This window comes from Mustela nigripes, chromosome 16, assembly GCF_022355385.1.
Source record: "Mustela nigripes isolate SB6536 chromosome 16, MUSNIG.SB6536, whole genome shotgun sequence".
NCBI classification, from domain to species: Eukaryota; Metazoa; Chordata; class Mammalia; order Carnivora; family Mustelidae; genus Mustela; species Mustela nigripes.
The window spans coordinates 19,974,603-20,000,776 of record NC_081572.1 but is presented as its reverse complement, the minus strand read 5'-3'; the positions used below and the strand labels follow the sequence as shown (position 1 = coordinate 20,000,776).

General features: G+C 51.6%; 3 protein-coding genes across 15 annotated transcripts in view; 1 reads left to right on the top strand and 2 right to left on the bottom strand.

Moving 5' to 3' along the window:
- The window catches only part of DNAJC7 (DnaJ heat shock protein family (Hsp40) member C7), a 29,072-nt gene extending 21,988 nt beyond the window's left edge, over positions 1-7,084 (bottom strand). Inside the window, exons 1-2 of one of the 2 annotated variants that reach the window (XM_059380115.1) lie at positions 6,864-6,969; positions 2,796-2,952 (exon numbers count right to left, since the gene is read on the bottom strand). In XM_059380115.1, the coding sequence (XP_059236098.1) occupies positions 2,796-2,824 (29 nt within the window). In that variant the 5' untranslated portion in view covers positions 2,825-2,952; positions 6,864-6,969. Of the gene's footprint in view, positions 1-2,795; positions 2,953-6,863 lie in introns of both variants that reach the window. The other variant, XM_059380114.1, reaches the window with a different exon arrangement.
- Positions 7,085-9,463: 2,379 nt separating this feature from the next.
- NKIRAS2 (NFKB inhibitor interacting Ras like 2) lies at positions 9,464-13,599 on the top strand. The gene is made up of 4 exons (XM_059379931.1): positions 9,464-9,603; positions 10,545-10,652; positions 11,085-11,326; positions 11,965-13,599. Exons 2-4 carry the CDS (start codon positions 10,559-10,561, stop codon positions 12,202-12,204), a joined length of 576 nt encoding a protein of 191 aa, XP_059235914.1. The 5' UTR covers positions 9,464-9,603; positions 10,545-10,558; the 3' UTR covers positions 12,205-13,599.
- Positions 13,600-13,651: 52 nt separating this feature from the next.
- LOC132003962 (uncharacterized protein C17orf113) overlaps positions 13,652-26,174 on the bottom strand; it is a 52,479-nt gene continuing 39,956 nt past the window's right edge. For 3 of the 12 annotated variants that reach the window (XM_059379921.1, XM_059379920.1, XM_059379922.1), the window contains exon 3: positions 23,086-25,627. In XM_059379921.1, the coding sequence (XP_059235904.1) occupies positions 24,155-25,627 (1,473 nt within the window). In that variant the 3' untranslated portion in view covers positions 23,086-24,154. Of the gene's footprint in view, positions 14,976-15,465; positions 15,577-15,878; positions 16,073-16,607; positions 16,902-18,772; positions 18,939-20,535; positions 20,647-22,491; positions 22,641-23,085; positions 25,628-26,174 lie in introns of those variants that run through there. The other 9 variants (XR_009400374.1, XM_059379928.1, XM_059379929.1 and 6 more) reach the window with 9 other exon arrangements.

Genomic DNA, 26,174 nt, shown 5'->3' with positions numbered 1-26,174 from the left:
TAGAACAGTTCACTATTCTGTAACATCTGCAACTTAGGAAATGTGGATTAGATTTTTTTTTTACGAGAAAAACACACCTGACTGTTTTTACTTATTTCAAGTATTTGGCTAGAATAATATATTTTTGATAAAGCTCAGGTTTTCTTCTTATTATTATTTTTTTTAAGATTTTATTTATTTGACAGATCACAAGTAGACAGAGAGGTGGGCAGAGAGGGGTGGGGGGAGAAGCAGGCTCCCTGCTGAGCAGAGAGCCCAGTTGCTGCAGGGCTTGATCCCAAGACCCTGAGATCAGGACCTGGGCTGAAGGCAGAGGTTTAACCTACCGAGACACCCAGGCGCCCCAAGTTCAGCTCTACTAATAGCCATTAATAATACTTTAAATCAAGGTACGCCTGGGTGGCTCAGTTGTTAAGTGTCTGCCTTCAGCTCAGGTCAAAATCCCAGGGTCCTAGGATCGAGCCCCACATCGGACAGGAAGCCTGCTTCTCCCTCTCCCACTCCCCTTGCTTGTATTCTCTCTCCGTCAAATAAATATATAAAATCTTAAAAAAAAAAAAAAAAAAAACTTTAAATCAAAAGAGATACAGAAGCTTGAATGAGATTTTTTTTTCTCTTTTTTGCATTTTCTTGATGTATTCGGCTAGTTTTGATGTGGAAGAAAAATCTAACTGCTAAAAATACAACTCAGGACAAGATGATTTCTTTTGTTAAAGCACAGAGCTTTTGGAGACCATTCTACTGGCAGGAAGAATCTTAGAAAAAGCTACCTATTAACAATAACACTTTATACTGTCCCTAAGTCAAATATCCTTTAGGCATTCTTACCATATTTACTACTTCCAAAATGTCACCTTCACTCTGTGACTGTTGCACCCATTTCTCTTATTCAGTCAAGTATACTAGTTGTTCTTCGATCTAGAAACATCCTCCACCCTTTAGAATTTACGGGATCTTGGCCAGTCTCAGAGTAGAAATTCCTTCCTCCTTCCCACAGACCAAGACCTCTTGTCCCCAAAGGCATGTCAGAGGGCCTGTTTCATGTTGTACTCTCTCTGACCTCCATGAGAGAATAAGTAAAAGGAGCCCGGGAGCCTTTTATTCCATCTTACCAAACACATACTATTCTTTCTTCGTTTTCTAACTAGTCTACGGATGAAATGACAAGTTTGATCTATATAGGTAGGTGGAGCAATTCCACAGACTCCGCCCCTGCTGAATGCAAGGTGCTATATACTGGGTATGAATGAAGGCTTCAAAATGGTCCAGAGAAAACAGAGGGTGGGTTCTCCACCAGGTGGTAAAGTGAGCTACCCACCTTCCTTTACCTTTGCTTTAGAATAAACAGCTTCTATTTTCACTTTAAAGCACAATTAAAATACCCATCCTTCTCCCCAAAACAGGGGAGGAGACGAAGATGAAGAAAACTCATTAACATACCAGTTCCAGTTGTTCTCTTTCTGGACATTCAGTGGTGGTGGTGGTGGGGATATGCCTCAACAGGGGCAGAGCCAGAAAGGACCAAGGGGAGTCACAGATAACAGTCTACACAAGGCAGTAGCACTCTCTACTGCTCAAGTAGGGAAGGACACCAGGCAACACACTGGAGTTGGCAATGTCTTACTCCGTGTGGGGGGAAAAAAGCAATCAACTAATCAATTGACCCAGACAGAAACCCTATTGTTGCCCACAGAAAAATATTCCCATGAAACAGCTGACTCAACCACAATATATTTATGCTAGTTCCTTAAATGGGAGGTGTCACAAGCTGGCATCTACCTAACCTTTACTCCAGGGGAGAGGAGACCCAACCATAATGCTGGCTCTGAGAAACTTCTCAGAAGCCAATCTGAGGACACAAGTCCTGGCCTCTCAGCAACAGTCAGTCTTATTTTGATAACATACCCCCAAACCCACCATTTTCTATCCCTTGGTTCCCTATTCTGTGAGATCTCCTACTACCCTCACTGGGACATTAGCACCCAACAAAAATCTAGAACTAAGGAACTATAATTAAGAAAAAGGCTGCTTTCTGAGTTTTGGGGGGAGGGAGGGGTGGAAGTGGGAACCAGAGTGGGGAAGTCTAGATTGTCAACTGGTATGTGGCTTCTAAAGTTCTCACAAAAAATACTAAAATAAAGTTATCTTGGTTCCTTACTTTAACAGGTGATTGACTATCTTGGAGCAAACTGTCAGAGGAAGAACTTGCAGGACAAAAACTCCCAAGAAGAGAAAAATGTTGCTTGCCTCATATACCCTCCCCAAAAGCCTAATAATAGAATCAAAAGAGATGGTTAACACTTTGCTTATCTGACAATCTGGTCTCCCCACAAAAATGAGACACAGAATATTAGGGGTCAGAATTAGACTCTGAAAGTCAAATATTCCTCTTCATATTTTCTTTCTTTCTTTCTTTTTTTTAGATTTTATTTATTTATTTGACAGAGATCACAAGGAGGCAGAAAGGCAGGCATAGAGAGAGGGGGAAGCAGGCTCCCTGCTGAGCAGAGAGCCATGTGGGGCTCGATCCCAGAACCCTGGGCTCATGACCCAAGCCAAAGGCAGAGGCTTTAACCCACTGAGCCACCCAGGTGCCCCTCCTCTTCATATTTCATTCTCAAAAGTCTCAAACACTCACACCTCTGCCAATGGTGGGATAAAACACAGGAACTGCTATTTTGATTTAGATGGAGAAGGAAAAAAATTTTCAGTCCAATAAAATGAATAGACATTGAGATAACTTGTGCAATGAATCCTGTTCTTACTGCTGAAATTCAGAGAGTTTAAAAGAATACCTGGAACGACCTCTAAGTAACTTCCACATCACTCAGCACTGAAGAAAAGGGACCAAACATTAGTGGAGTAAGGGAGAAATGGGCTCTCAGAGGGACTGTGCATCAGACCAAGGCACCTAGGTAGCCGCTGACCATTGTTCTCCAATCTTCTAAAGTCCTAGAGAAAAAAAAACCAAAGGCAAGTGCCCAGTACTCAGCTTTTAAAAACTTTTAAAATACTAGCTTCAATGACTACACTCATCCCTGATTGGCTAGAATGTTCAATAAGCCTGGGTTTTAAGCCAATCAGATTTCTGGTCGTTGGGAATGGACTAGACACTAGAGCAACTGCCATTTGACTTGGCTCAATTTGGTTTCTGGTTCTGGTCAGTATGCGGACCTGAATTAAAGCAGCAAGGACAGAGAGACTCTTCCTCTGTACTCTACCTTAACTCCAGTTATCATTTAACAACTTTTTAAAAGATGTTTAAGTAATCTCTGCACCCAACGAGGGGCTGGAACTCACAACCACAAGAACAAGAGTCATATGCTCTATCAACTGATTTAATAATTTCGCCACTTGTTAACATCACTTGTTCAATTAATTAATCAAGTTCAATCCTGGTATTCAGGATTCTGTATTTCTAGCTTTATCCTTTCCTTAGCCATGACTTATTTGTCCCACCTCCCACTTCTCCACCTCTGACCCCACATTTAAAGTATACCAAAATGAAAATGAAGGGTGAAAGCAGTGTTTTCACTGATTTGAATTTAAGGTCAGAGATAATATCCCCTTCAGCTTGTGGGCTTACTGAAATGTTTAGCTGCCTACCCTGGAACTTCAAGAGAAGATTTAGAGAGACAAATCCCTAAGAATTTAAAACAGGAAGAAGAGCTGAGGAAGGCATCCCCAACAAGCTCTTCAGTTATGGCCATGAGCTCCAAAATGTCCAAGGAAGCTGTAGTAAATAAAAAGCAACTGCAGAAGACCCTGGGTTCAGGGTTCAGTGCTTCCCACCACCAACATGAAGAGAGAAATAAAAGACAAACTCTATACAGAGTTTAGATACCTGGATACTGAGAAAGGACCTAATGTTCTTGCTTGAGTCCACCATGAAAAGAGACACAGAGATAATCAGATCAAGGAATCCGATAAGTATGTTCTATTTCCTAAATCTACAGCTTCCATTGGTTCCTTTAGACCCTATTATCCAGTCACGCTGGGTACATGCTGAGACACAGAAGTGTTTCCTCTATTGATGAGCAACTTAAAATCCTTCGATTTTACCATAATAAAGACTACCTACAGACACCTCCCTAGCCCAGGAAATGTGACCAGAGAGCCTTCACTGGAAACAGGAATTCATTTATCAGATAAAGCAGTCAGCAACTTCCCAGAAAAGTGAAATTAAATTAAATTGGAAATTTACTGAAATTAAATTAAATTAGCTGAATTGTAAAACCTCTGAAATTTAGCTCTCTGGCTCCCCAAGTAGCTTTCTCTATTCTGGTGGGCAAAGAGAAATAAATAATCTTCATGTTCAGAACCCTGATCTGTTTTGGAGTGCCAACTAATACATCTTTTATTTTAGCCTCTCAGCTGCTATGGGGGGAAAAGAACTTTGTCAGAATGACAGCCAAAAAAAAAAAAAAAAGAAAAACAAAGTCAATTTCTTTTCTCTCTAGAGACACTAAAGCTAATGAAATAAAACATTTAGCCATTTAAAATGCTGCAACTGTGAGTCCCCATGTCTTGAAAGCTCTTCTCACTTTGCCCCCTGTGGGACTGTAACAATTTAGCAGCAGCAGCATGCCCTTGAGCCAAGATGCAAGGAAGGAAGGACTCCTTGTTGGACTGCACAAAAACAACCCAAGAGACCCATCATCTCCTGTGTCCCCAAGTGAACTAGTAGCAGGACTGTAACAAGAGACACAAACTTGGCCAAATGACTAAAGGGCATCTGTAAGGGATGTCCCTATCCCATGCCCTGCTACTTCCCTTGGTAGCAGGGAAGTAGGATTACAGGATGCCTGAAAAATGTAAAACCACCTTCCTCCCGAACTTCTACATCATCACACAATTTTCAGCACTGGAAAAGCATACATAAACAAGGCTTTTTCTTATTAACAAGAGCCTAGTGTTTACTCTCCTAAGAATGCCTTATATGACAGGAAGTAAAAATGTGATTTTTATTTCACTATATTTTCCTTTTGATTTGCTCACCTAAGTTGTATATAATAAATATCTATGTCTTATTATAACTAAAAGAGATCTATATAAATATGTATTATGTATAAGTCTATTTAACAGAGATATATTTTTTCATATTTAAATTTACAGTACTTTTCCTCAGTGGTAGATAAAACAACTATGTATTTTACACTCAAGGACATCTTAAATTCTACGAAATAAGGCAGTTAACCTAAGTCAACACCCCTCCTTATTCTGCTGTATTGTTACCAAATACTGTATTATTGTGTGATGTGGTCATGTTACAGCATCACCTATTTTCCATTTCTTAATACAACTTCAGGTTCATTTACTATAACTTCTGTTGTTTCTTTGTTTAAAAAAGGGCCTGCTTTAGATAGAGGACTTTGAAGTAAAACTCCAATTAGGCACAAAGATCTATACTAAGTAGGAGAAGTTTTTTGTTTTTTTTTTTTCAAATTACTACATATAGCCCAAGTCCCTATTTATAGCACAAAAAACACCCTCACTGAACTCTTTATAATACCAAGTAAATTCCTGCAATTAATGTAAGCTCTGTCTGTGGGGGGCTGGGATGGGGGTTGTTTCCCATTTGGTAGTTCCTTACTGATGCTTAATTTGAAACACGTGAGAAGAACTAGGTGCGATGTGAAAACTCAAAACTAGGAACAGACTAGACTCTGGTATCCTGCCTTCTCTGATTATCCCTGGGGCTTACTCACACTTTGTCAAGCCTCTCAGTTCTCAACAGATCTCGGGACACAGGGCGCAGTAAACTACCCTGAAGCTTGGTTACTATTCATTCCGCCATAGTGAGTACCTCCTGTATTTCTAACTTGGATAGTAAAAAATTCTCAAGAATCCTGGTTTCCAATCTCATGAAGCCAGACTGAAGCCATACAGGGTTTCGTACAAAGACATGAAAGATGAAGGAAGGAGACTGAGGGACTTGTAGTGAATTAATCTGCAGTTGATAGGAAAGGGCTCCGGGCTTTCCGAACCTTTTCCTTAATTCTTCAGGATTAGGACAAGTATAACTACCCACAATCGTGTCCCAACGCACTTCCAACAGCCTGCCTTAGCTGTAGCCAGAATCCAGAGTGTTCTCGAAAACCACTCACTCAGCAGCTCCCTTGGCTAGTCCAGACTGGCAATCTCGAGCCACTGCGGCTGCCCAGCAGTGCGAACAGGGTCCAAACCGTTGCCTTCGTCTTTTGCTGTTTAACTTAAGCACAGCCCTGGGAAGAATGAGGATCTTCCCCCGGAAGGACGGAGAGGCAGGAGTTTGACGTGCAGAGCACGAGAGAAGGCCCTCACTCTTCTTCCTTCTTTCTCCCTCATCTCCGACTTCCGGGGTACGGGGAAGGGACACCAGGTCAATAATGGAGACACACTCGGACCCAGCCTAGTGGTCGCTGGGGTACATTACTGAGCAGTGGGGGTGAGAACAGGAGGCGAAGAGAACAAGGGCTTTGAAGATGCAAAGTGCTGGCAGACAACAATGCACAGAAGTTAACAAGAGAAGGGGGGCTGGGGGGCGATGTAAGGAAGTCGTCATCGTCGCCGCGTCCCCCACCCCACAACAGACCTCTGAGATTCCCCTAAAAGACCCGGTCTCTACAATAAAGGCGACGTTCCTCCTGGCTGGAGAACAAGGCTGTACCTCCGCTCCCCAACCAGGCGGAAGCAGGAGGGGAGAGCCGACCTCCGGGAGCCCCCGTTCAGGGGGTCTATCCCGACTTATCTCAAAGGGGGGGGGGGGTCGGGTCGCGGAGGGCGGGGCATCGCCTCAACACGGGTCGCATCATGGCAGGGACGGGTTTCCCGGGGTCATGGAGCTGAAGCTCGCTCCTTCCACTCCCCCGCTACCCGGTTACCTCTTCGCTTCCTCGTCGTCGTGCAGCTCTGGCTCGGTCGCCGCCATTACCACATCGCACTCCGCGGCAGCCGCCATCTTACCGCCGGGACCAGAGAGGCGGGTGGGAGGCAGGCGGTGAAGAGCACTTCCGGCTGGAGCATCGAGCAGCTCAGCAGCGCTGCGCCCAGAGAGGCCCCCTCGGGCCCGTCTACCAGCGAGAGGTTCTGCTTGGGGCCAGAGCGGCCTCCCGCCCCCGGAGGTCCACGGTGGTCTCCGCGCTGGGGCGGGGACCCAGGGACCGTTCCTGTGCGTAGGGGGCGCCACTTTATCCGTGGGTCGGAAGTGGGGGGGATAAGGAGGGTGATGCCTCTCTAGGCCTGAGTTGTCCTCAGTATGCTGAAAGCTTCGTTGCCATAGCAACTTGCGATCGTAGAGCGTCTCCCGTAAGGTGCAGGAGAGTCTAAGTTGGGTTGAGGACTCGATGACCCAGGACTCCGGAGTGTGTCCACAGCTTCCTTCCAGGAAAGGCAAGAAGACACACTTTGAGCCCAGGTCCCTCAGCTTTCATCGGCCCTTGGAAGCCCTGCCCAACCAAGCCAGGGGAACGCAGGGCGTCTTCACCCCGCGCCTTTCATCCCCTCTGGATCTCCAAGCAACAACTGGTTCATCACCCTAATGACGCTGACCCTTTTATGAGGCTGCTTTCATGTCAACTGCCTGGGAGTGCCATCTCAGCATTAAGTCTAGGGAGGGTGGCACGGCGCCTCAGACCCTGCCCTGGAGTTTATAAGGCAGCTCGCAGGGTGAGGTCCCTGCTCCATAGTGTCCCCAGTACTCTCACCCTTTATAGAAACACCCTGCTCAGCACCCTTGTCTTGCCGAATGCAATCTGAACTGGGAACTCAGACAGGGCAAGCACACAGCTTAATCACCTTTGTAGTACCTCCCTCACCCAAACCAATAGTTTTTGTGGGTTTGAATTAAACTGGAGTTTCCTGAGGTTAAATTAGGGGAGTTTGAGGTTAAAATTTTAGAGTTAAGAGGAACTAAAATAAGAAGGGGGCAAGTGAATTTAAAAAGGATGGACTCCTTTCCTCCATTCCTCCCTAGATGTGCCATTCTTAGGCTTCTTCCAAGGTCCTGCTTATCACAGAGCTATAAGGGGGCAGAAACCACACTCACCACTGGGCAGGGAAGGATGGGAAAGCACAGTGGGTGGGAAGAGAGAAGTCATTCAGCCAGCCAGTCATTCACTAGCTTCTCCAAAGTGCCTATTTTGTGCTGGTTTGGGAGGGCACAGACTCACAGACCACTTGCCCTGTCTTCCAGTGGCTCACAGTCTACCATCTATTGCAGGAAGCCAACCTGTTTTTAGACTATCTTCCTCCTGTATTCTTTGTATCTAAGCCAACTCATTTACTCTCCTAATTTTAGCTGTAGATGACACTGAACTCTGTTGATATCTCTAACCTAGACTTCTCATTTGTGAATTCTAGATCTCTATATCCAATTATCTGCTGGGTCTCTTGGGTGTTTCACAAACCCTGGAGACATAATATATTTAAGTTGAACGTGTCATTCTCTCTCCACTTTTCAACAAAAGAAGAAACAAATGCAAGACTTGATTCTTTTTTTATAAAGAATTCCTTATCTTGCCAAATGGATTCACATGCAACTGGACACCAAATTAGAAAGATAGGAGACATGATAAACTCCCCCTTTCTTACTCCTGACTCCCAATTTGTCACCAAGCCTTGTGATTCTCCTACCCAGTGTCTTCTCAATCTATCTATCTCTGTTCCATCCCAATTCAGGCTCTCATCACTTTTATTTTTAAAACTTGTAATACTACCATAGTCTCCTAACAGGCCCCCAGTCTCATCTCCCTCCATTTTTCTTCTCCTACCAATGACTTTCTACACTTGATTTTAGCCAAAAGGCCAAGAGGCGATTACCAATGACTTTCTTAAAAGCAAAAAGCGATCATGCCACTTCATCGGCATAAAATCTGTCAATGGCTTTCCATCGCTGTTAGGATACAGCTTGAACTCTTTGACCTACCACACAAAATCTTTGATTATAGACTTTGACCCCAAATACTTGTAGTTCCAGAAAATGCCATGACTTTTGCTGGTTTCCTCCACCCTTTCCTTCCACACCCTTCAAATCTCAAAACAGACATAACCTCCTCCAGGAAGTTTTCCGTGATGCCCGCTGTCCCTGAAGTTAAATGCCCTTTGCTGTGTTCCCACAGCACCTCCGTAATAGTTCTCACTGCGCTGTACTGTAACTGTTGGTTTAGATGTCTAGGTCCTCCCTACCCTGACCTTCTAATTCGTCCATTTTTCTCTCAGCATGTGGTTTTGTACCTGGCACAGAGTAGGTCTTCAGAAGACATCTGGCGAATAAACGATTGAATAAAAGAAGCTTACTGCATTATGGTAGTCTTTAGAGAAAGAACATCTGGGCATCAGAGACCCCGGCACCTCGCTCCAGGGAGCCTTAGAACCTACCCTCAGGTGCACAGCCCACCCAGGTCCCGTCATTCTCCCCGCCGGCCTCTGGGGGCGCTGTGTGTCCGGCTCCCGCTGGCCGCCGCCGGAATTGGTCACGCCGGACGGAAGCTGGGGGGGGCGGGGCCGGACGGAGCCTGGAAGGACCCCAGAGGAAAAGCGGAGTCCTTGCGGCTGTGCTGCCCCTCCCCTGGTCCCGGCGCGTCTGGAGGGGGCCCGGCCGGGGTGCTGCGAGGGCTCCGGAAGGTACGGAGCTGGGAGGCCACTGCGTCCGCGCCCCCTTAGGTGGCGGGCGTCTGTCTCCGATTCCCTCGGGGGGAAATCGGTGGCAGAAGCCCTCTGGCAGTCTCTCTTAGGGGTGTCCCTTAGTTGCGGGCCCCGCAGGCGGGAGGAAGGGTCTGTATCAGGATTTTACTTGACAGGTCTCTGTTTGGGACATCTCTCGGGAACACATCTGTTCTCTAGGGCAGTCTTGGTCGGGGGTTCCTTCTTGGAGGCCTGTGTTTGGGATGCCTTCGACGAGATCTCTCCCTGGGACCTCTTCGGAGAAGGGGTTTCTGCGTCTGAGCCTCCTCATACTGCTTTGTCAGTCCAAGGGCAGCACATATTTTCCCCTTTCCAAAGCCTTTTCCCTTAGATTCTTTCACTCTTTTCTTTCCTGTCTGATGTTCAAGCCATTGACTTGACTGGGAATTAGAATTAGTTGCTGTCCAGGTAAATCATACAAGAAGGCAAAATACTCTCCTTATTTGCTCACTCGCCCTACGAAGAGTGCCTTGAGACAGATCCACCCAGAACGGCATTCCTGTTTATTTCTCCATGGAGTCATCGGAAACTGAGCCAGCGCTCCCTTCAGCAACTGGTCTTCCACATCCTGTGCACAGAAGGGAGCCTGGGCAGTGGCTCCTTTAAACCGGAGACTCTTCTCCCTTTATGGCAACATTTACCGACAGCCTGCCCTGAGCCAGTTACTGGCCCTGTACTGCTTATAACAAAGATGAATAAATTATAGCTCACTGTCCATTAGTGGACATAGACATATCATTCCAGTACACCCTGACCCTAGGAGGGGACAGACGTTACTCAACCCCTGAGGCCGTGTATTCTGTGCAGATCATGGGCTCTCGATTACGGGAGATCTGCCCTGTTTTCATCCCACCTCACCAAGTATGCTTCTGCTTTTCAAGGTTGAAGGCTAAGCATGGGGAAGAGCTGCAAGGTAGTCGTGTGTGGCCAGGCATCTGTGGGCAAAACTTCAATCCTGGAGCAGCTTCTGTATGGGAACCATGTAGTAGGTGAGTGTTGGGGGTGGGGGAATGGTGGAACAAGTTGAAGAATAAGTAGGATTTGATCACAACACGAAAAGGCTAAAAGCTGCTGGTAGTGGTTATTACACCCCGCAGAGTAAAATCTGCATAATGACCCCAACCCTAACATATTGAAATCCAAAGAGAGGAAACCCAATACTTGAGACAGGAAGGAAAAGTTCTCAAGTCACACTTTTGCTTAGCATAGGATAAGCATGAGGTTAATGTCTGTTTCCTGCTCCCCCCCCCCCCACCACCAAGTCATCCAGTCCTGCTGGACTGTCCATCCCTGGCTCTCTCTCCTGGACCCCACATCTCCTTCTCTCTCGGGCTGGTTAAGCTCATTAGGATATACTCAGTCCCTCATATTTTCCATCTGCCTTCTCTCTACAAACAACTTTTCTCTTCATATTATCCCAGGTTCTGAGATGATTGAGACCCAGGAAGACATCTACGTGGGCTCCATTGAGACCGACCGGGGTGTGAGGGAGCAGGTGCGTTTCTATGACACCCGGGGGCTCCGAGATGGGGCTGAGCTGCCCCGGCACTGCTTCTCCTGCACTGACGGCTATGTCCTGGTCTACAGCACGGACAGCCGAGAGTCCTTTCAGCGTGTGGAGCTGCTCAAGAAGGAGATCGACAAATCCAAGGACAAGAAGGAGGTATGTACAGGGGTGGGGGACACTGGTGATGAGCAGGAGTGGACCCTGGGCTGGCTTTGGGGAGCTTGGCATGGCTCTGATTTTCACTCATATCCCAGGAGGTGGAGTGGGAGCCAGAGCGGGGATGGATGGAGGCCACAGGAGGCAGTCTTCCCCCTGGAGGCAGCCATGTGCTGAGGCAACTTGACCAGAGAGGCTTTCCTTTAGTTTCGGGGATTCCTGACCTAACCCTAGAAGCCCCCACTAATCTTTCTTGAAGATGCTTCCTTGCTCTCAGCTGTGAAGGCCCTTCTGTTCCCGAATCCCCCTATAAGCTGTAGGAATTTGGGGGATGCTCCCTTACCAGGTGTTTAGACAGACAGAGTGATTGCTTGTAATTGGGCAGACATAGGAGATAGAGGGCTTGTAGGGGAACTCCTGGAGGGAGGATAAATGAGGCCAGAATTTCAGTGGAGGAAGGAGAAGACAAAGCAACCATCTCCCTCTCTCTAGTCATTGTTTCTGATCTAGGAAGAGGTGAAACATTAGCCAGTGAGACTTTTGCTCGTCTTAGGACTCCTAGGTAGATGTCTGCCGTCACACCCACGCCTGAGGTCCACGGTACAACCTCAGGTCTCTACTCTGTCCATCTTCCCAAGGTCACCATCGTGGTCCTGGGCAACAAGTGTGACCTGCAGGAGCAGCGGCGTGTCGACCCAGATGTGGCTCAGCACTGGGCCAAGTCCGAGAAGGTGAAGCTGTGGGAGGTGTCTGTGGCCGACCGCCGCTCCCTGCTGGAGCCCTTCGTCTACCTGGCCAGCAAGATGACCCAGCCCCAGAGCAAGTCTGCTTTTCCCCTCAGCCGCAAGAACAAGGGCAGCGGCTCCTTGGATGGCTGAAGAGCCGCCCTCCCTTCTCCACCCTCCCAGCCTCATTCCAGTTGCTGGGACTCTGGAAGATGTGTCCAGGGGTGGGGTTAGGCAAAGCTATCCTTCCCAGGCCAGGCAGCTGGGCTGTCCCAGGCTCAGGTCACTTTCGCTCCCTCTCAGCTCGGGGAAGTGCAGATAATCTAGGCTAGTCCCCCCCCCCCGCCCCCACAAGCCCCCTCCTGTCCAGCATTCATATCCCTGTGCTGCTGTGACCTGGGGCAGTTGTGGGTCAGTGTCCCCTACCACGTGCCCTGAGTGGGAAGCAGAGCTGCCATGCAGAAGTGCCCAGTCCAGGCTCTGGTTCCAGTTATGGGGTCCCCTCACCTGTGGGTTTCCTGCTAGGGACAGGCACACACACATGCGCACACACTCACACTTACGGCACCAGCCTGGACTCTGGAGAAAGGCGTGTGTGTGTGTGTAGATGTGTGCACGCGTGCATGCGTGTGCCTGCTGGAGTCCAGCTCTGACTGTCCTCTCCCTGGCTGGAAGAAGCCAGCTTCCTGGGAGGTGTAATTTTCTGCTTTCACTCTCCCCCACCCCCCCCACCCAAGTTGTTTTGCTTCCTCTTCCTGCTCAGGGAGCTCATGGCCCCTGTTGGCTGAGATGGGATGGAGTGATGGCTGGGCTTCACCAGCTGGCTTTGGAAGCCTGCAAGGACTTTCCCCTCTCTGGGTTTCAGTTTTCTCATCTGTAAGGTGATGGGAGTTGCTTAGATGATCTTCTGGATCCTCTCCAGCCCTCAGATTTTATCATGCCTGTGGCTTGGGGCTGGCTCTTACTGTGCCCTTGGCTTCTCTCTCTTCAAGGTGCTATGCCTCCTGGCCCTGGAGGCTGAGACACTGCTCCCCCCAACCACCAGGGGGCAGGAGTGCAGTGGCTATCCAGTGTCCAGTCCGCGGACCTCACACCGGTGGGGCCTGATCTTCACCCCTTCCTGTGGTTGTTTTCAGCTCAGAGCTGGACTTGTATTTATAAATTACTTGTGTTTTTCTGCCTGCTGCCATGGTGAAGATTGGACAAGGTGCTCCACCAGCCCCTCCTTACCTCAGATGCCTGAACAGAACAAGGCAAACCAGTAGCAGCTTCTCAGGAGCTGACAGATCTGTTGGGACTCGGAAGGGTGGTTACACTTGTCACCCACAACTTCCCATGTCCACGTCATGCTCCTTGTGTGCACACCCAGCAGAGCTGAGACACGGGAGCCAGTGACCTCTAGTACATGCCCCTTCTCCCCAAGATGGGAGAGGTGAGTAGGGCAGCCCGCCCAAGGCTGGGTGAGTTGAGGTAGGGCATATACAGGCTCAGGCTTGAATTCATTTATTGATGCATTGGACACAATAAAATCACAACTGTTATCAAAAAGTTTCCCTCCCCTCCCCCCTTCTTGTCCTCCCATTGGAAACATCTAAAAAAAAAAAAAAAAAAAGAACAGATAACAGGTGGAGACTGGTAAAGTCCCATATTGTGGGGTGAAGGAGCAGAGCTGGGGGTGGGATGGAGGTTGTGACATTGACTTTGACAGCACGAAAATGGTTCTTGAGAGTATGTCATCCTGGATCCCAACGCTCAGCTTCACAGTGAGGGGGCTGGGTGCTGGCTGGAAGGAGGGGAAGCTGGATTTATTGTTAGGGACCAGTTTGGGGTGAGGAGCTAGAGGGGAAGGCTCTTTGGGAGCCTTGAGGTGGGAGGGGTTGTGTTTGCTGGGTCCGGAGTCTGAGACCCAGTGCTCCCACCACCCAGCTGGGGTTCATAAGGAACCGATGAAAGGCTGAGGAGAGAGCTTGTGTGGGGTTGATCACCTCTGTTAAAACTGGGCCCTGCCAGAAAATCACCCTCACCTACCCCTCTCCTAGCCACATCTTGTCAGAGCAGAGGAACCCCAAAAGCTTTCAGCCCCAGCCTCATCTTGACTTTGCCCCCCACTCGTCACTGCTCCCTTTCTCCTCCACAGTCTTCTTCCACTCCCCCAGGGTCACCTTGTCCAGATGGCCTTGAACCCTCTCCAGCTTGAGACCCTGTGTGTCACTTCCAGTGATTCCCTGGAGAATCCAGTGAAGAGACGGCCTCCCCCGCAGGCTTGTCCCCAGGCTCAAAGTTAAGATTCCTGGGGCCTCTGGCCCTGGGGGTATAGGTCTTGAGTCGGGGAGACGAGAGCACCATGGGGCTGGGGCTAGGATTTTGCATAGATATTTGGGATTTCTCAGTTTGCTCCCCATTAATGAGGCTGGGCAATGCAGGGGAAGCCAGCACTAGTCTGAGAAGGCTGGGAAAAGGAGCGTGGGGACGGAAGGTCCTTGGGCCAGGAGGGTAGTAGTGGACTCCCTAATCCAAACTGAGTAAAGGGCAGGTACCCTTGAAACTAGCCCAGCTCTTCTCAGATTGGACAGGAAGCCCTCAGCTGTAAAAGGCAATCTCCTGGGGAATGGAGGAAACCGGCATCTCAGGAAGAGGAGGCAGGGACAGCAACTGCTGGAAAATGGGCCCAGGCTCCCCCAGGAAGCCTAGTAGGGGGCGAAGACGATGGGCCCTGTGGCAGGGCGGACGGCTCCTGCCGGGGTACGAAACAGAGCTGGGCCCAGGATGGGAGCTGGAAAGAGGGTGGTAGCTGCTGCAGGGGCAGGCCGGAGGGCCAGGGGCCCCGGCAGGGCACAGATGGCAGCAGCCGCGGCGGGGATTGGGCTGGGCAGGAAGCGAGCCGCCAGTGTCTTGGTGAGTTGCTTCTGCAAGGCCAGTTTTGACTGCAGAGAGGAGAGAGAGGAATGGACACAGTCTGACCCAGGAAAATCCCACCCCTCCCGGGGTGCCATCCTTGGGCTTTCTGCTGCAGGAAAGACGTGCCTTTTAGGGTTCCAAACCTAAGTCCTCCCTTCCCACCCCCAAACACTCATTCCAAAGGGCTTTCTCTACCACCTGTCTTCCTGCCCAGAGGAAGGAGTGCTGTGGGGGGGGGTGGGGGTGGGGGCAGAGACGGTCTCTAGGAGATGCACACCCAACCCTCGCTCTTGACCCTGAGATTACTGTCTCGGCCCACCTCGCCGGAAATTCCTCAGGCAGATCCCAAGGTGGCCGGGAACCCCAGCCCAGCTCTCCCTCACCCCAGGCAGCCTTGGAGGGGGTGTGAGGGGGGGGCTTCCTTCCTGCCCCCCTCCCCCAGTCCCCAGCTTGCCCTTCTGGCCCACCCTCTCCCTGCAGGCCCGGGGCCCAGCCCTGTTGCCTGAAGACAGATACCTTGAGGATACTCACAGCCAGCGCTGCATGTTTCTGCAGCTTGCTGTGCTGGCTGGACGGCTTGGGGGGCTTCCCAGCCAGGCGGTCTTTGTGCCTCCTGCTGCTCAGGTGCTAACGGACAGACAGACAGACTGGCGACAGGATGAGAAAGACCAAGAAACCCTCCCCCGCCCACTACCCAATCATCCTCAACAAGCTAATCCTCCACCCATGAGCCACATGTGGGACATACGTTTATGGAATGTCACCCTGGGAAGGGGAGGTGGGATTTGGCCTTTGCCCTCCAGGATCCCACTGTCCCTCCAGTCCTGAGCTCCTCTTCCTCTGCTGGCTCCCTCCCCCCGCACCCAGCACCAGTCCCACCCCCTCAGCCCTGCTCCAGCCCCAGCCCCAGTCGGCCTCTCTTCTCCCACCTGCTTGAGTTGGGTCTCTGAATTGACCTGGAGCTGACACAGAGCACAGTGAAAAGGGGGGCTGGGCCCCTGTCGGCCCCCCTGTCCCCCTGCCACTCTCTTGGCCTTGTGTCCAGCTCCCCGGGGCACTGGGCGGCCTCGGCCCCTTCGGGGAGCGCCTCGTTGACCTTCCACCATCCACCGGTGCTTGGCTCCTGAGGGAGGAGGGAAGACAGCCCATCAGCTCCAAAGAGGGGCTGCAAGGACCATGAGAAACCCTCCGAACTAGGTGGGTCTTGCTGCCCTGCCAAGCCTGCAGGCTGCTCCGCAAGTGCTCCCCTGCACCTCAGCCCCCCAAGAGTTCTCGTCCCCACCTCCGCAAGGTCCTCCCAGCTTCCGTAGTTTCCACCAGCCACCCCCCGACCCCCAGGCCTTCTTGCAGAGGAACTGCCTGGCTTCCCGTTGCTCTCATCTCCTGCCTTCTGTCTGGGTCTGACCTAAGGACAGATGGGGGAGGTGTTTCCGGCCTCCTCCCAGGGATCCTTCAGTTCGTGCTGCCCGAGACTTGTCTTCCCAATTCTCCCGCCCCACACATCAGCTGGAGGACCCAGAATGTCCACCCAATCACAGCTGAACACAACACCTGTGTCACCAAGCCCTTGAGCAAAATGCCCAGAAACTCCAGCCTGCCTGCTGCTGGGGAGGGCTGTCTGCCTGCCACTCTCTTCCCCTAGACTCCAGCGCACTGACCTGTGTTATGAGCCTGAAGCTGGGAAGCAGAGTTCACGGTCACCTTGCACGTGGGGCAATAGAGGCGCCCCTTCTCGCTCCTGCTCTCCCCACTCACACCGCTTCCCACAGCAGCTGCTGCTGGCTCAGGCCCTGGTGCCTCTCTCCCAGGCTCTGGGGAGCAGGGTAGGCAAGAGGAAGAAGAGGAAGAGGAGGCAGCATCCAAGAGGTCTGAGTTGGCCGACTCTCTGGGTGTGGGGTCCGGAGTCAGCAGTGGCTGGAGTTGGGGGCCAGGAGGAGGGGCTTCAGGAACTGCTGGGGAGATGGAAGGCATCAGTTAAGAATCATCTTGAGACCATGATTTTAAGTCGTGATAAATTAAGGATGGCATGGCAGAGGGGAAGGGTCCCTGATGTAGGAATGAGCAGCAGTGAAATCCAGACTCCACTCTCTCACTAACTCACTGGGCCAACTTGGACCTCTTTGGGGCTTAACTTCCCATTTGAAAATATAAATTTGGACAGAGGGGTCTCAGAAAGCCCTCACAGCCTGGATACTCTAACCTAGAGTTATTAGCTAACTATTAAATAAGTGGAAGTCACAAAAAAGGTGCACTGCGATATTCATAGAGCACTATTCATAATAGCTTAAAGCTGGAGACTATCCAGGATGCCTGAGTGGCTCAGCTGGTTGAGCATCTGCCTTCAGCTCAGGTCATGATCTCAGGGTCCTGGGATCGAGCCCCGCATCCTGCTCCACACTTAGTGGGGAGTCTGCTTCTCCCTGTCCCTCTGCCCCTACCCCTCGCTCATGCTCTTTCTCTTTCTCTCAAATAAATAGAATCTTAAAAAAAAAAAGACAAAACTGGAAATTATCCAAATGTTCACAATAGGAGAGTGGATTAAAAAAAAAAAAAAAAAAGTCATACGGTCACATGAGAGGGCACTACACGCAACACTGAAGAGGCCAGGCATCAAACCTCCTTACTACAGGATTCACCAAAACCAAGGGCAACTGATCAATGGCATGAAAAGTCAAGATCACTTAGGGGAGAGATGGACGTAGTTGACTAGTGTTGCCCCCAGACTCACGTCTGCCTGAAACCTCAGAATGTGATCTTATGTGGAACCAGTGTCTTCACAGATGTAAGTAGTTATGATGAGATCATAGTGGACTGGGGTGGGTCCTAATCCAATGACTGGTGTCCTTATAAGAAGACCATTTGGAAATAAAATAGGATAAAAACAGAGAGGGAGACAAACCGCAAGAGACTCTTACAGCAACAGGGTTGCTGGGGTGGGGGATGGGGTAACTAGGTGATGGCATTAAGCAGACGACCTGATATAATGAGCACTGGGTGCTCTATGCAAACGATGAATCACTAAGCTCTACCTAGAAATCAGTAATATGCAGTATGTTAACTAACTTGAATTTAAACAAAACAAGACCATGTGAAGACACAGAGACACGGGGAGAACGTGATGTGAAGACAGAGGCAGAGTGGCCAGCAACCACCAGAAGCTAGATGAGAAGCATGGGATGGATTCTCCATCTGAGGCCCCACGAAGGAACCAACCCTGTCAACACCTTGATTTCAAACTTCTCATCTCCAGAACGGTGAGAAAATAAATGTCTGTTCTTTTCAGTCACCCACTGTGTGGTCATTCACTGTGGTAGTCCTGAGAAGCTAACACAACAAGGCAGTGAGTGCGGGCGGGGGGGGGGGGGGCGGACAACTAGGGGGGCTTCAGGGTCCTTGCAGGGTCCATGCAAGGTCCTTGTTTCTTGATCTCAGTATATTCAGACTAGGAAGGCTCACAACACTTGTGATGTATGCCTTTTTCTGTATGTATGGGCTACCCCAACCTTGGCAAAAATAATAACCAGAAATCTCCCAACCCCATACCAGAAACCAGAATTGGATTGGGGAGTGGGGAGGGGAAGGAGGAGAGTTCAGGACTGGGGGCGCCTGGGTGACTCAGTCATCAAGCATCTGTCTTCAGCTCAGGTCATGATCCCAGGGTCCCAGGGATCGAATCCCGCATCAGGCTCACTGCTCAGCAGGAAGCCTGCTTCTCCCTCTCCCACTCCCCCTGCTTGTGTTTCCTCTCTCGCTGTGTCTCTCTTTGTCAAATAAACAAATAAGATCTTAAAAAAAAAAAAAAAAAAGAGAGTTCAGAACTGACCTTTACTCTGTGGCTCTCCAGGGGATCCACTGGTTGGAGTCGGGGTTGGGGACACCAGCTCCCCATCCCGGGCCAGGGTTTGTGGCCTCTGCTTGCTCTTGGCAGCTTCAACAGCCTTGAGTTTTCTGGCGTGTTTGTGGCCTTTGTAATGTGCTTCAGCTTGGTTCTGGGGAGTGGAGGGCTTGGGGTCACCATTTATTTGCTGAGTCTGCATGCCCCCCTCCATGAGCTGGCACTGAGCAGGGGGCGGGTCAGAGGGGGCAGGGCCCCAGCCAGACAAGAGGGCAGTCCTTGTCATCATAGCATGCGTGTGGCCCTGAGGTTTACAGAATTCCTTCTCATACCTGAGCCCCCACGCAAACAGCCTCTGGCTTCAAATTCTGCCTCAGCCACTCATTAGCTGTGCATCTCTGGGCAAGTCGCCTCACCTCTCTGAGCCTCAGTTTGCTGACTCGTAAACTTTGTGACAATACTGACCTCACAGGGTTGTGGGAATTAAAAAGAACATGAAAGGCACCTGGGTGGCTCAGCAGGTTAAGCAGCTGACTCCTGATTTGGGCTCAGGTCATGAACTCAGGGTTGGGCTCCAGGCTCAGCCTAGAGTCTGCTTGAGGTCCTTCCTCCCTCTGCCCCTCCCCCTGCTCTCTCTCTCTCTCAAATAAATAAATAAAATCTTTTTTAAAAATGAAAAAAAAAATAAAAATAAGCAGCACACGAATGACAAGGGCCTAGTACATACAGCAGGTGCTCAACAGATGTTAGTTACCAAGTTCATAAATGCACAAATGGAGAAAATTGAGCAGTTCTCATACTTGGGGTATGTACACCCTGAAAATTCATCCCTATGTTCATTTTTTTCCAGCAAATCATTTTTGAGCATTTGCTCTTTGCCAGGGGCCCAGCATGGAGAAGACATGGTGCCTCCCTCAGAGTGAAGTCTTTCTGTCGATCTCTTGCAAGACTCATCTAACCCAAAAACCTGGAGGGAGCCCCTGAATCTGGCCTGTTGGTGTCCTTCCTCCTTCAACCAGGGGTCCCTGCTTATTGCTCCCAAGTGTAGGAAAGACGGGCCCCTATGGCCCCTCCCTAGACCCTTTCACCAGAGCAGATCTCCCAAGACCCAGAATCATCCAGACAGAAGGTAAATATTCCCTGGGAGGCCAGGATGAGGCTTCTCCACCATCTGGGGGTAGGCTGTAGTAAAAAGTATGTGGGCCTTGGGGTCAGCTAGGCCTGGGTTCAAATCCCAGCTCTGCTACTCACTAGCTGTGTGGCCTCAGGCAAGTCACTTAACCTCTCTGAGGTTGTTTCTTTACGTGGAAAGTGGGGATGATAATAGCACTTCTCTCCATCTCACGAAGTATCAGGAGAACTAATTAAGATGATGGGAATGGACATATTCAACACATCAATTCTCCTGTGCTTTAAGAGCTCAGCTCCAGACCAGGAACTGATAGGAGCTCTTGGGACCCAGAGCAGGAAAAGGCAGTCTTTTCTCTCGCAGAAGGATCCAGAACACAGGAGAGAAGCAAAGCGGAGGGAAATGGAGACTCCAGGGCCATTAGAGATAAGGCAGAGGAATTTGGAGAAAGGAGAGGACAGGATGGGTGAGGGACTGGGAGCATGTCTTCTGGGACTTGTTCCGTCCCAGGGACGGAAACATGGATCCCTGTCCCTTTGCCAGAAAAGTCTCTGGCACCCCAGTGTCCAGGCCTCTCCCTGCCCAGTCCCCTCCCCAGCCTGTTTCCACTACTCCCTCTCACCGATGAGTTGAACCTCAGGTGACAGATGTTACAGGAAATGAAGAGCTTCTTCTTCAGAGGGGAGGGGACCCCAAACGTGTGGCTGATGACAGCTTTCTGGATCGGGTCCATCTGTGAAGAAGGTGGGAGGGCACAATGCTGGGGTCGGCTGTGAAGGGGAGGCGATACAAAATGCCAAAAACTAATGCCTATCGAGGAGGGCAGGCATCCAGACATAGGAAGAACTTTCCCATCCTTGTGGATAGGAGACACAAAAGAAACAGTCTCCTCCCTGGCTGACTTAATCTGTTCGCAGGGGCTTCAGCGTGAAGGGAGAGGGGAACGGCCAGGGAGAAACACTGCCATGTCCCAGTGATCACCTTGGCATCTCCTGCTGCCCCTCTGGTCTCTGGTTTGGTTTTTTTTTTTTTTTTTTTTTTTTTTTTCCCTTATTCACAAGAATCACAACTATTGGGACAGAGTTGGGGGCAGGGAGAAGCAGGGACAGGACAAAGAGTCTCTCTGTTGGAAATCCTCTTCCATAACCCAGCCTTGTGCCAGGCCTGTGGGCTGGGGGAGAGAAGGCTTATCTTTTCAGCTCTGCCACTGTCACAGGGCCTGAGTGGGGGAGTGAGGGCATGGCCAGAGCGGGGGGGCGGGCGGGAAGGGGCAGGTGGCAGCATGTGGAGACCAGACGGTTCCCTGAGTTGTAGGATTATTATTATTTTTTTGTATATTAATTTGTGTAGGTTTTTTCCCCCCCTCTTCCTTATTTTAACTTTTTTCCTCCTTCTATAAATCCAAGCCGTTGTGTTCTCTTTTCTCAGGGGCTGCTTTTTGGACCAAAAGCAGTTGTCTGGGCTTGCTTATCAAGAGGAACTTTCCACACCTTCCTGAGAGAAGAGAACAGAGGCTTTGGGAGAAAAGCATGGGTTCAGAAACTCCCCAGGGAACAGAACGAGGTTCTAACCCTCACCTAACAGCACCTGGGGCTGGGTGCAGACAGGGGCCAGGAGCACGGCCTACAGGGTCCCAGCGGTGCAGGCAAGAGAAGATATACCTGCTCCCAAGGGACTGTGTGCATGGTGCCTCAGCAAGTGACAGAGGGACCCAAAGAACAGGGACCCCCCCCCCCAAATGGCTCAGGCTCTCATGGACCTCTGTGTGACCCTGGAGGTTAGAGAGAAAGGGGCTCCTCAGGATAACTGAGGCTGAGTTTCCCACCATCTTGTTAGGATGGGCTGGGGGCTCCTTAATGATGACCTTTGATGTTTCAGAATTAAAGAAAGGGGGGTACTTCTTATAGCGAAGTGAAATTCGTGCTCCCTGCACTTGTCATTCACACACACGCACACTTGGAAATACACAGACACAGAGCACAGAGGCCAACAGGCAAGTGCGAATCCCAGAGCCATGCAAAAAGACTCAGACCCACAGGAGTACCAATGGCACGCTTCACAGACACACAATCACCCAACCCCCCCCCACACACACACTAAGAGGTCAGACACACACCAAGCACCTACAGAGTCGACACAAAGACACAAAACATCTCTCAGAGACAGGCACATACATTAATTACATACAGTCATTAAGGCGCAAAGAATTGTTTACAAATACACACATATCCAACACATCCACAACCATAAGTAACACACAAAGACCCACAGAGTCATAAATTAAAACAGAAGGGCACACCCCCAATGCACACAGAAATACACAGATCATCCACAGACATCCCTCTACAAAAACTCAAAGTGTGACCTCTGGGCCACAGGCCCAGCATCATTACCAGGGGAGGGGGTGACCCCATCCTCGCTCCTTGTCCCCAGGGGTCCCTGTTTTGGGAGTGCCTAGTCACTCTTGGGGATGTTGCTCCTACTTATACCCAACTTCTAAGAGCCAACCCTCTGTGTCCACCTTCCCTGCCCACCCCGGACTCGGCTGCATGCCCCCACCCACCAGCCCAGCCCGTACCGTGCTGAAGTTGGGGGTGAGACTGAGCGGGGCAGCGCCATTGAAGTGGAAGGCGAGCAAGTGCTTGAAGTCCAGCGGGGGCTGCAGAGGCCTGGCAGGCAGGGGCAGGGAGGCCAGCAGGGGGCTGGGGGCACTGGAGGCTGGGCCTGCTGCGGGAGGAAGAAGGGCAGGGTCTGAAACGGGGAGCCACAGGGCTCACAGCGACCTCCACAGCCAGAACAAGAGGTTGATGGGCTTCTTGGGTGTGGGGCCGGGGCAGAAACCCAGAAACCGTCTCCCTCTTCACAAAGCAGTACTGGGTAAGCCCTGGGCACTCCCAGTCCATTTCTGTGCCTCTCCTCTACACAATGGGGGTGAGGGGAAGGAGCAGGGAGACCACAGTTCTCAGCTCCCAGTCCCCTAGGATGCACTTCCCCTCGCCTCCAGAGGCAGCCCTGAAGACCCCCAATGGATCCTCAATGGACCCCAGCAGAGAATCAGGCCAAGGGAGGGGACAGAGGAGTACACACACACACACACACACACACACACACACACACACCACCACACGAACCACCACCACCACCACCACCACCATGGAGACCATGTGCTGTACCGGGTTTCCTTTTATTGCAAGTTAAACCCACACCTGGGAGGCCTGGGAAAAGGCCAGCCCTCTCCCCTCTCACTAACTGCCCCTCTCCTGATCCCTACATCATTCACAGCAGGGACTGACAGAGAGGACAGGAAACCCGTTGGAATCTGAAGGGATGTGTTCCCCTAGCTCTGGTGAGACCCCGACTCCTCCCGGGAGGCAAAAAGCACTCCAACCCCTGGGTCAGGCCAGAGTTGGCCAGTCCAGCCCTGTGGTTTTACAGTCTTTGGTCTTAAAGGTCTGAGGCAAGGGCAGGGGAAGGCTAGGAACTCTGGGGAGCAACCAGACTCTGAGAAAGAAAAGAATTAGAAATAAATCCAGTCCATGGGGACTTTTCTGGACCCTGTCACTGCAAAGCTGTAAGAAGTCCTTTTAGATTTTTTTGTTGTTGTTGTTAACAATATACAAGGTAGGTTTATTTTACATTTATAGAGGTATATGTCTACATACACAGCCGTATACAGAAGAGCCTCAGGCAGCCTATCCATGGGCACCACTACCTCCTTTGAACTGGTAGCTTGTGCACAGAGACGTTGGTGTGCTGTGTGTCAAAACCAAAGAAGTCATCTGCTCTCTAGTTCTATCTGAACAGAAGAGATGCTGCCAGGAGGGGAGCTAACAGCCACCACCCCCATCTCCTTTCCCTCAGTCCCTCAATTCCTGAGACCCAGTCCTCTTCTCTCCCTCCAGCAAAGACTCCTCAGTTTTTCTCGGGCCCAAATCTGTGCTGGGTCCAGAGGGAACAAGGTGAGCTACTCCTCACCAAACTCTGACAAGGACAGGAGCAATATTGAGGGAGCCCCCAAACCTAGCATCTCTGCAGGCTCTCCCAGCTCCCATCTCCATGCAGCCCTTCCTCCACAGCCCACTGGGCAGGGTTAGTACTCAGCAGAGGAAGCCCGGGGCAGGTGGGTGGGAGGCCACAGGCGGTCAGCTGGGTTGCCGCGGGGTCAAATCCGCCTCGGGGCCCTAGAGTGCGGACCCCAGGCTGGCGGGGCAGCGAGAAGGCGGCCGCCCTCACGTGAGCTGCTACCCCAGCAGCCCCTCCGCCCACCCACTCTCCAAGAACTCCACGGCCAGCGCAAAGTCAAACTCGTGCAGCGGTGGCCCATCCACGGCAATCTTCATCGCGGGGCCGCCCCGGCCCTCCCCGGCCCCGCTCTGCCCCCACCACCGCAGCTCCCGGCTGCGGCCCACCTTGTCCAGGAGGCCGGCGCCCGCGGGCAGCGCCAAGGCCAGGGCGGCCAGGGCTGCGAAGTCCGGGAAGAGCTCGTGCAGCTCAGAGCGCGCGCACGCCAGCTTGGCACACAGGGCCCGCGGGCCCAGCCGCCCCAGGCTGCACACCACGCGCTTGAAGAGCGCGAAGTCGCCCAACGCCCGCTGGCGCACCACGGCGGGAGCAAAGGTGCGCAGCAGTACCCGCAGCGCTCCCTCGCCGTGCGCACCCAGCTCTTCGGGGGCCTGCGGGTAGCCGCGCGGGTCGAAGATCGCCGCGAAGGCGGCCACGGCGTCCAGCGAGGGCCCGGGATAGGAGTCCCCCAACCCCTTCCGCATGGAGTCCAAGAAGGCCCCCCGCAGCCGTTCCAAGCCCCGCAGGGCAGCTTCGGAGTAGCCGACCAGCTCCACGCCGCGGTAGGTGCAGCGCCCGCCGCCCAAGTCAGGGCCCGAGGAAGCCAACTCCTGCAGGAAGCCCTGGAGGCGCGCCCCACCCGAGCTGCGCTGTGCTTGGAGGGAGGCCGCAGCCGCCATCACCAGGGGCTGCAGCAAGGCCAAGTCCGGCTCTTCTGGCTGCAGGACAAGGGCGAGCTTCTGCAAGGTGGGCAGAGTGTCCAGCAGCAGGTGGGTGAAGGCCACGAAGGTGAACTGGCGCAGGGCGAGGGCCAGTGCCCTAGCTGTAGGGGAGGCGGGGGCAGAGGCCTCCAGGGTGGGCACCAGGCAAGGCCAAGCCTCAGCCACTGCTTCCACGACAGGCAGCAAGGACGCCCAGGGCACTGGCCGTGGTCCTGCCAAGTCAATAGCTGCCAGGTCCAGGGCCGCCCGGAGCTCGGGGACCGTGCGGGAACTGGGGCCACCATGGAGGCGGAATAGGGCATCCAGCACGCTTTCATATTCACTTAGGTAGGCAGGGGGCTCGGGATCTGTCCGGCCGGGGAGGCAGTGTAGCTCCGTGAGCAGTGGGCAGGCGGCGCGCAGTTGTGGGCCCACATGCCCAAGGCGGTCCCCGGGGAGGCTCGAGCTGAGCCAGGCCAGCTTGGGTGCAGACACGCCGAAGGCCTGCAGGATGTCCAGGAGTTGGCCAGCGGTGGCCTCACCCTCCTGTAGTTCCACACTGCCCAGGAAGGTGGTAGCCGGCTGGCCATCACAGGGGGACACCGAAGTGGCAAACAAGGCCAGACTGTGGGACTCAGGCCAGTCCCTGGTCTCATCCAACACCAGCCCCACATACGGGGATGCCTTCAGGCGCTGGCAGGCCTCTGTGTGCAAGACACTGGCAATGGCCACCTGGGACAGCCAGGGAGAGAAAGGGAGGGACAGAGTTAGGCTTGTCCTGAGCAGGGGAGGTAGCAGTACATAAGACAGAAAGGGGATAGGCCTCGGGGACAACAAACCTGTCCTGGCATGGCTGATTACTGGCTGTGTGACCTTGGGCAAGTCATTTCACCTCTCCGAGCCTCAGTTTCCTCAGCTCTGAAATCAGGCTACTACCTGCCTCTCAGCTCCTTAAAAGGTTGTTGTCAGGGGCATCTGGGTGGCTCAGTGGGTTAAAGCCTCTGCCTTCGGCTCAGGTCATGATCCCAGGGTCCTGGGATCGAGCCCCACATCGGGCTCTCTGCTCAGCAGGGAGCCTGCTTCTCCCCCCTCTCTGCCTGCTTGTGATTTCTGTCAAATAAATAAATAAAATCTTAAAAAAAAAAAAAGGGTTGTTGACAATTAAAAATGTAAATTTTTGTAGCTATGCTTATAAGTGTAAAAATGCTTGAGGAACCATAAAAATTCTGTAGTGTTCTGTGTGCGTTTCTACAGCATTGCCCCAGGCCTTATTCCTGGG